The sequence below is a fragment of the Salvelinus sp. IW2-2015 genome, linkage group LG24, assembly GCF_002910315.2.
Source record: "Salvelinus sp. IW2-2015 linkage group LG24, ASM291031v2, whole genome shotgun sequence".
Classification (NCBI taxonomy): Eukaryota; Metazoa; Chordata; class Actinopteri; order Salmoniformes; family Salmonidae; genus Salvelinus; species Salvelinus sp. IW2-2015.
In genome coordinates, this window is record NC_036864.1 from 3,957,699 (window position 1) to 3,967,365 (window position 9,667).

The 9,667-nt window shown below is 47.0% G+C and overlaps 1 protein-coding gene across 1 annotated transcript; it reads right to left on the bottom strand.

The window, feature by feature from the left end:
* Window positions 1–423: 423 nt before the first annotated feature.
* Window positions 424–5,422, bottom strand: LOC111951552 (aldo-keto reductase family 1 member B1-like). Its single transcript, XM_023969726.2, has 10 exons — window positions 5,312–5,422; window positions 4,782–4,949; window positions 4,339–4,455; window positions 4,154–4,231; window positions 3,912–4,034; window positions 3,689–3,795; window positions 3,339–3,420; window positions 2,584–2,667; window positions 1,092–1,174; window positions 424–998 (listed from the first exon to the last, which is right to left on the bottom strand). The coding sequence occupies exons 2-10, from the start codon at window positions 4,830–4,832 to the stop codon at window positions 956–958; spliced, it is 768 nt and encodes a 255-aa protein (XP_023825494.1). The 5' UTR covers window positions 4,833–4,949; window positions 5,312–5,422; the 3' UTR covers window positions 424–955.
* Window positions 5,423–9,667: the final 4,245 nt, after the last annotated feature.

Sequence of the window (9,667 nt, forward strand, 5' to 3'; positions counted from 1 at the left end):
CTTTAAAGAATTGATGTTAACCATAGGAATTCATAGTTCAACCATAGGAGCTGGGTATGTCATACCTGGTCTTACTGAAGTAAGTTTCAGAAATGCCACAGTGGTACATGGACATTGTGTGTGTGTGATGTACAGTATTGCATATCAACTGTGAGATGTTTCATTTATGTTTCAGAGATAAAAATGGCCAAAGAGTGGAACATTGGCATATATAAATAGTATCGACATAGCTTATCCTAATAGTACATAGACCTATGTTCATGAAGATATTTTGTTGAACACTACTTCCCTCCAATGCCTAGGAGCCCTTTGGCCTAGAATGAGTCATCCACACTCCTTGCCTTACAGGATGAGAAAGCACTTCTCATTGACTTAGTACTGTGTTCTTATTATATATGCAGATGATATTCATAGYTCAAGGTAGTCAGATAGCAGTTTATATTTCAGGATTAGAATCTTGTTTCAAATATGTAYAAATACATGACATCTAAGTGCAGAACATCAAGACATTCTGGACTGAGTCACATTTTACTGTGTAAGTTGTCAATGTTAACATATTGTTTGAGATATATCTCTYAAGAGCTGTCTAAGGACCGATTCATTTCATATTAGAACGAGACGCACAGCACGTGTAGCGGGCTTTCAAAGGCACTTTCCAACATGTAAGTAAACTTACAACTATGCAACATGTTTCAACTTTGAACAAGTAAAGGCACTATTTCCCAATTATTACATTACACTGACATTTTCTGTGGACGTTCTGTTCGCCTCCTGAACTTTCCTGRCTCTCATGAACAATGTCAAAGTAGTGGTTGAGTCTATATACAACTACTGGACTTCTCGCTGTATGTCCCCAGTGTTTTTCACAGACAGGAAGACGGGCACTACAGTATAGGAATGTGGGTGTCAGGTCAGTGTCCTTCAGCTCTTCAGCTCCAGTTCCACTCTTGAGGCTTCAGTACTCTGCATGCAYAGGGAAGTCTTTGTGCTTGTTGCCCCTGCAGCGAGGAGGAGGGTACGTCAGGGAAGAACAGGTAYAAGAGAAAGAGTCAAAGTCCGCATCTAGACACTCTGGAACTCTGTYGACTCACCATTCCATAGCGAATCCTCTCCAGTTCCTGTTGAAACCAAGGATGACTTTCATGTCTGCGGGACTTAACTTGAAGTCGGACACCTGTTTGAAGGRGACAAAATAACAATTTAGGAGTGTGAAGGAAACAGTGGCTCTGGGGTTACATCCCTGCCTTGAAACCAAGAGGTTGTGGGTTCAAATCCCACAATTTCTCTTTTTGCGTGCAACTCTCAATGAAATATACAAAAAGAAAAGGTGGAGGTGTCAGTGGCTCCCAGGTTAAATCCCTGCCTTGCARGTAGGTTCAAAACTACTCGCCTGTTTGTGTACGACTCTCAATATCATATACACTGAGTGTACAAAACATTAGYAACAGCTCTTTCCATGACAGACTGACCAGGTCATCCCTTATTGATGTCACTTTGTCTTGCCCATTCAAAGGGTGAATGGGCAAGACCATATTTAAGTGCCTTTGAACGGGGTATGGTAATAGGGGCCAGGRGCACTGGTTTGAGTATATCAAGAACTGCACCACTGCTGGGTTTTTCACGCTCAACAGTTTCCCGTGTGTATCAAGAATGGTCCACCACCCAAAAGACATCCAGCCAACTTGACACAACTGTGGGAAGCGTTGGAGTCAACATGGGCCAGCATCCTTGTGGAACACTTTCGAACACCTTGTAGAGTCCATGCCCCGACGAATTGAGGCTGTTCTGAGGGGGGGTGCAACTCAATTAGGGAGGTGTTCCTAATGTTTCGTACACTGTATACAAAGAAGGGTAACAAGTGTGAAGGGMTCTGTGGCTCTGGTGTAAGGATCTTTCCCCCCAAAGCACAAGGTTGTACGTTTGAACTCTTGTGCTGGCTCTTGAGCATGGTTGGCTACTGAGGACTCTGCTGGTCAGMGAGRCAAGGCCACTTCAGGGAGTGGCTGCCACACATTTGATGCCCGGAGGGCACTGGCATTGGCTGGAAGAGCGTGACAAGCYGACGGGCTAAACCACTCCTGGAAAAAGTGTGAACTTTGTTTAAATATAGGCACGTCTTCATTTAAAACTAAGGGCCCACTTTTTCCAGGAGGGGASACCAGGTATTTATCACCATGAGTTCTGACAGCCTTCCAACTATCCCAGAGTGAACYCAACTACATTCAGGAGCTGAGCCTGGGATCGAACCTACAACTCTGTACATCAGAGGTAAGATTCTTACCAGAGCCAACAGCTCTTCRACACTTAGAATACCGCTCTTCGTATATTTGACATTGAAACAGACAAGAGAGGAGATTTGAACCTAGAACCTCTAGGTTGGGAGGCAGGGATTTAACTTCCTTCGGGATTCTGTGTAAGCACGCCCTTAGAACTTAGTGGTTTCCACATCTCTATCTAGGCAGTTATATTTAATTAGAAAATACACTGCCAAAGTTCAATAAAGTGAAACATTTTATTTGAAGTATAAAATATATATATTTTATTGAATCGCTTCCAGTCACAATTGTAATTGTCAAAAAATACCTGGAAATTTTCCTTGATCCGGGAGGGCGTAGCCGACTTGGGAATGACAATCACATTCCTCTGMATTTGAAAGCGGATAAGGACCTGTAGAGATAAGAACAGGGATTGGTCCCTTAACTGACCCTAGACCAAGACTCCTTTTACCCAGCCAAAGAATGTAACTGTTACCATGTGAGTGTTGGACCACCACACCCCGACGACGTGGTTTCAAAACAATGATTCTTACGTTAGAAGAGACGTGTCTTGGGAAAACAGCAGCCAAAACCTTGACAATTGAATGTCCCCATTCTAATCCCTAGCTGTTTTCTTTAAATGCTACACAAGAGACCAATATCCCATTTCATACATAGGCTAATCATTGTTTATAAATCTATCACCATATATAATTGTACTGTAAGGTTCTTTGAAGAGTGGTATATCAGCCACATRAACCTCAACTTGAATGGACTTTTGTTGAAAATGCAGAACTTCACAGGAGTAAGCATGGTTGAGAACACTGTTTGTTCTGCCCTTTGTATTCCATATAGCCAGGACCCTGTGTTTGGTGCAGTCATGTGACATGCCTGGATTTGAACCTTTTCATCAAAGTGTCCTCTTTTCTTTTTCTGTCAGATGGTCCAGCACCATCCTCAGACGATTTCTTTCATTTTTGGTGTAATTCAATATTTCCGGATAAGGCTTAAAATACAGGATCACATCTTGCTACAGTATGTCACTAAAGGCAGAATTAGGGGAAAGTGTTGTTTCACTCATACCTGTGCTGTGGTCTTATTGTGCTTAACAGCGATGGCCTTTATCTTTGGGTCCTCGAGCAGGGACGGCTCACCAGGTTTCGCCCTGTTGAAAATGTAATTCATTTTGTGTTGACGTGAAGTCAAACACACCGATTGTTTGTGGTGGGTGGGGCCTGAAAAAAAATCTAGGGAAAGAGTAGGGTCCGACACTGCACGCACTCATTGAAACGTTGTCAATAACCAATTAAACACAATGCATGTTTTCAATCATTTCAGCGTACAGGTTGAGTGTATTTWATTCTAGAACCTTCTATTTGATCCAAAGTGACTGTATACACATCAGGAATATCTTAAAGTGTGATCTATCTCACCATGGTCTGTCTGGGGAGCCCAGAGGGCTGTAGGCTGTCACAGAGATGCCTTTAGAGTGACAGTAGTTGATCAGCTTCTCCTGGTTCAGATAGGGGTGYCATTCAACCTGAAGGCACAAATACAAAGATGAGGTGTTGGGAATACAGAGATGGGGGCAATAATACCTTGGTACAAACTGTACTGACTTGTTTTGTCTGTCTTGATCACCACAGACTACAGTACCTGGATGTTGGCAGGTTTATACTTGAGGCCTGGCTTGTTCAGGATGGATTCAATCTGGTCTTTGTTAAAGTTGGAGACACCGATAGCCTTGACCAGTCCAGCATCCACCAGCTCCTCCATAGCCTATTCAATAGGTCAAGATCTAGCTCGGTAAACGGTCAAATATCTTACGGTATAATCTTGTTCGCWGGTGTCGGGGATGTTTGTTTTGAAATACAGTATACAATTTTTGTTTTCCTTACCTCCCAAGTGTCCAGGAAGTTGCTGTCACCTGCGATTACTTGTCCGTCTTCACCAAAAGGAAATAGATTCTCTCCAGGCTGCATTGACAAACAGATCAGTCACAGAGACAATGGTCTTCTCGCTCTTAAKCAGGGACAGTTTTAAGCTGATAGAGTCATTTTATTGACACAGACACACACAGTACCTGAAAGCACATCGGGGTGTGTATTAGGTAGAGGTCCAGGTAGTCTAGTCTGAGGTCACTCAGAGTCTTCTGACAGGCTCCCTTCACCATAGACTTCTGATGGAGAGTACACCACAGCTATTTGGGAGAAACAGTTATATTAGACTGCTGCAGTGCATGTTGAAATACAATTTAAATGCCAATATTATCCTATGGACAAATTGAAGTGTCATGGTGACGTGTGGCAGTTGAGTAAGAGTGTACCCAGAACAAATGATAGTACTAGCATGACATTGGTGYCTATACAGAGAGCATACACATGACATGCCTTCAGCCCGTATGGAGCTCTTTGTCTGCCTGGCGTCTAGTGGGAAATCATATGACCAAATCTACAAACATGACTAATGATTCTTGACACGTTTTCCACTTTTTGACACAGTGACCAAGTCGATAATCGTCCTCACCTTACTGACGATGAAAAGCTCCTCTCTCTTCACCACCCCCTGGCCAATCATGGTGTGAATGCCATCCCCGACCTCGTCCTCATTCTGGTAACAGTAGGCTCCGTCTATGTGTCTGTAGCCTGCAGAGATGGCCGCTTTCACTGCCTCTGCTACCTTGCCCGCATCTGCCTGCACAGGGATTCAGAGGAATTACAGATTAGGGCTATATATTGTGTTCTATTGTGGTTACCTCACACTTGATTTAAGCCTCTGTCAGAAAGGTTACAGAATACTGTAGAAATACTCATCATGATAGTAGTATGATTACACTGTATAATATAATCCTCATCATTAATATCACAAAGTTAGGCCATAATTTAGTTACCTATGTTGGGTAAATTCAAGTATAGGCTAAACTGCAATTCCAAGTGTGACAGTAAAACATTGGTGCYAAAATAAMATGCTTCATCTTGGTCATCATCAMAGTTCATTAAAACTCTCAGGATATATGSCAAATGAGAAYACTGTCATTTATTTGAACATAAACATACCGGTAACTGCCAAAGGGAAAGAAACAGTTAACTGCCTATTGTTGATTCCATGAGTTCAGTTCAACAATGATCAACGCCATCCATGCAAGATGACTAGAAGAAACACKATTTCGCTTTATCTTWCCCTCCATGTCCCCAAGCCTACGATAGGCATGCTGGCCCCGGTGTTGAGAGTTACAGTTGGTGTGGGTGTCATCTTTAAAYATCTGCTGTAGTATCAATCCTAGGATCCTGGGTTGTGAGAGGAGAGGATCCCTGTATTCAGAGTGGAAGGAATAAGGAATCAGTGTTCTCAGTGCAGCACAAAGAGCTGAAACACAGWTGTGAGGAMGGTTATGGGGTTTATGTAGAGGGAGAGCGACTGTGTTTGTTTGYTTACGCCTGCCTCCCGCAACCCTACATCTAAAGCAGCGAACGGGGACAGAAAATGGGGAGTGAAGGAGTAGCTGAATGAATCAACATGTATACGTGTGTGTACGTGTGCGAAAGAGGGTTTGCTTGTCACAGTGACTAGGCAAACATTGTTTGCTTAAATAATTCAGGATGTGATGCAGGAGGCAATTCAGGTTAAGGTTAGGTTTAAATTTACATTTTAAGAAGAGAAATTGTAGAAATGGGCGGGGTTTAATACTTGACAACTACTGACGGCCCTGAAGAGCCTGTCTAGATGCCTCTGGAGCCACAAACTAGCTAGCTAGCGTCTGCAGTGCACACATTGCTTCATGCACGTTTATCTAAACTTGAGAAAAGTGGAAATGTACAAACAAAGGATGAAAGGCTGAGGGCGGGGGATTAGTATTAGCATTACTTTAAATGATAGGTATGTACAATCCTGTTACTCTGGTTGTGTAAAATGCTTTTGTCACTTAACTCTGTATCTAAATCCACCACGGCTGTGCACATCTCGTGTTCTTAACCCCACCCCCTGTCAATCTGAAACTTGCATATGTTCGGGACGAGGTCTCTCTGTTKCGAACAAGTCTCTTCTTATCCTCTATTCTAAGGACAAACAGTTCTTAGTGCGAGAACACAGGAGACTATGGGTTGGTTTGACACATTGAGACAGTTGTGGTGSATTAAGAAAATGTAACAAGGTTGGGCTATATAAGGCAAGTCCCAACTCAGAATCATTAGGCTTTCACTCTATCTACATCTTTGCGGTCTGGCGGCTTCCTGACTGCTGGCGCTCTGGCGGCCCGACGGCTCGTTGGCGCGCCGACTGCGGCGCTGCGGCTCAAGAGGGCGGCTCTAAACGCGCTGGGCAGGACGGACGGCCAGATGGCGCCTGGGCAGACGGACGGCTCAGATGTTGCGCTGGGCAGACGGACGGCTCAGATGCGCTGGGCAGAACGGGACGGCTCAGATGGCGCTGGGCAGAGACGGTAATGCGCTGGCAGACGACGTCGAGCGCTGGGCAGACGGACGGCTCAGATGCGCTGGGCAGACGGACGGCTCAGATGGCGCTGGGCAGCGGACGCTCAGATGGCGCTGGGACGGCAGACGCTGGAGCGCGCTCAGATGGCGCTGGGCAGACGCGAGGGCTCAGATGGCGCTGGGCGACGGACGGCTTCCAGATGGCCTGGGCAGACGACGAGGCTCAGATGGCGCATGGGCAGAGACGGCTCAGATGGCGTGGGGCAGACGGACGGTCGATGGCGCTGGGCAGTACGGATGGCAGTTCAGGCGTAGCCGCGGCTCAGGGCCTCAGACGGATGGCTCAGATGGCGCTGGGGGGCAAGACGGATGGCTCAGAGCGCGGGTCAGACGGCATGGCCTCAGATGGCGGCTGGCAGACGGATGGCTCAGGATGGCGCTGGGCAGACGGGATGGCTCAGATGGCGCTGGTCAGACCGGATTGGCTCAGATGGCGCTGGGCAGCGGATGGCTCAGTGGGCTGGCGACGGTGGCGTCAGATGGGGCAGGACGGATGGCCTTCAGATTGCGGCTGGCAGACGGATGGCTGTGCGCTGGGCAGACGGATGGGGCTCAGCGGCCTGGGGCAGACGGATGGCTCAGACGGCGCTGGGCCCGATGGCTTCAAGACGGCGCTGGGCAGGCAGCAGCTCAGACTGCGCTGGGCGACGAGCAGTGCCGATGCGTTGGGCAGGGCAGGCAGTTAACAGACGGTGCTGGGGCAGACGAGCAGTGGTAGGCCTGGTGCGTGGTGCGAAACCTGGTTGGGGGTGGTTTTAACGGACTGGGACACGCACCTCGAGGCTAGTGCGGGGAGCAGGAACAGGGCACACTGGACTCTCAAAGCGCACTATAGGACATGGTGCGTGTACGGCATGGTGGTACGGGGCTGAGGGCACGCCACTCAGGGCGAGTGTGTGGAGGAGAACAGGGCTCTGGAGACGCCCTGGAGGCTTGGTGGCGTGGTGCGTGGAACTGGAAGGTACTGGGCTGGAGACACGCACCACAGGGAGAGTGTGTGGAGGAGAACAGGGCTCTGGAGACGCACTGGAAGCCTGGTTGCGTGGTGTAGGCACTGGTGGTACTGGGCTGGGGGGGAAGGGTGGCGCCGGATATACCGGACCGTGCAGGCGTACTGGCTCCCTTGAAGCACCAGAGCCTGCCCAAACCTTACTGGTTGAATGCTCCCGTAGCCCGTCCAGTCGGCGGGGAGGTGGAAACAACCCGCACTGGGCTGTTTGGCGAACCGGGGACACCCATGCGTAAGGCTGGTGCCGATGTACAACCGGCCCGAGGAGACGTACTGGAGGCCAGATATGTAGAGCCGGCTTCATGGCACTTGGCTCAATGCTCAATCTAGCCCGGCCCGTGCGGGGGTGGTGGAATAACCGCACCGGCTATGCACAGTACAGGAGCACCTTGCGCTCTTCCCACATAAACGGTGTCTGCCGTACTACCCGCTCTCCACGGTAAGCATGGGAAGTGGGCGCAGGTTTCTACCTGCCTTTGCCACACTACCCTTAAGCCCCCCCAATACATTTTTGGGATTTCTTCTCGGGTTTCCGTGCTAGCCGTGTACCCTTCATAACGCCAGTTTCCTCTCTCCGGTTGCCTCCAGCTGTTAACCATGGGAGGTGATCTTTTCCAACCTTAGCCCAGGGTCCTTTTTCCGTTCATGATTTCCCTCCATGACATTCCTCCTGGTACCACTCTTGCTGTCGCTGCTGTCCCGTTGCACGCTGCTTGGTTCCTTTGGTGGTGGTGATTCCTGTAAGACTTTTCTCCTGGGATGAAGGAGAGGACCAAAATGCAGCGCGGTTAGTGTTCAACAGTTTAATTAGACAATAAACGGTGAACACTTACAACCATACAAAACACAACGTTGAAAAGCCGAGACAGTCCTATCTGGTGCAGAACACAAACAAAGACAGGAAACAAATCACCACAAATACCAACACAAAACAAGCCTCCTATATATGATTCTCAATCAGGGACACCGATTACCAGCTGCCTCTGATTGGAGAACCATATTGTCTCTGGACACAGAAACAGACAAACTAGACACAACATAGATTCCCACCCAGCTTCACGTCCTGACCAACACTAACAAGCAAACCATAATTAATCTGGTCAGGACGTTACAGTTTAAAAAAAAGTTCATATCCTGATTGACCTGGTCTCTCCTCATTAATTGGTCATTTAAAATATCACCCACCACTACTTTTATTTGCGAAGGTAGAGGTATAAGATCAGTGAATATATTCATGTACAGGCTACAAATGTGGGGATCTCATTGTATGGTAATAACTACATGTACAGTGGGGCAAAAAAAGTATTTAGTCAGCAGACCAATTGTGGCAAGTTCTCTCCTTTAAAAAAGATGAGAGAGGCCTGTAATTTTCATCATAGGTACACTTCAATAACACAGCGGCCCGGCAACTGAAGGAGTGGCTTCGTAAGAAGCATTTCAAGGTCCTGGAGTGGCTAGCCAGTCTCCAAGATCTCAACCCATAGAAAATCTTTGGAGGGAGTTGCAAAGTCGTGTTGCCCAGCAACAGCCCAAACATCACTGCTCTAGAGGAGATCTGCATGGAGGAATGGGCCAAATACCAGCAACAGTGTGTGAAACCTTGTGAAGACTTACGAAAACGTTTGACCTCTGTCATTGCCAAAAAGGGTATATAACAAAGTATTGAGATAAACTTTTGTTATTGGACCAAATATTATTTTCCACCATAATTTGCAAATAAATTATAAAAAATCCTACAATGTGATTGTTCTGGATTTTTTCCCCTCATTTTGTCTGTCATAGTTGAAGTGTACCTATGATGAAAATTACAGGCCTCTCTCATCTTTTTTAAGTGGGAGAACTTGCACAATTGGTGGCTGACTAAATCTTTTTTGCCCACTGTATATACGACTTGCATCCTTGGCACAAAATGC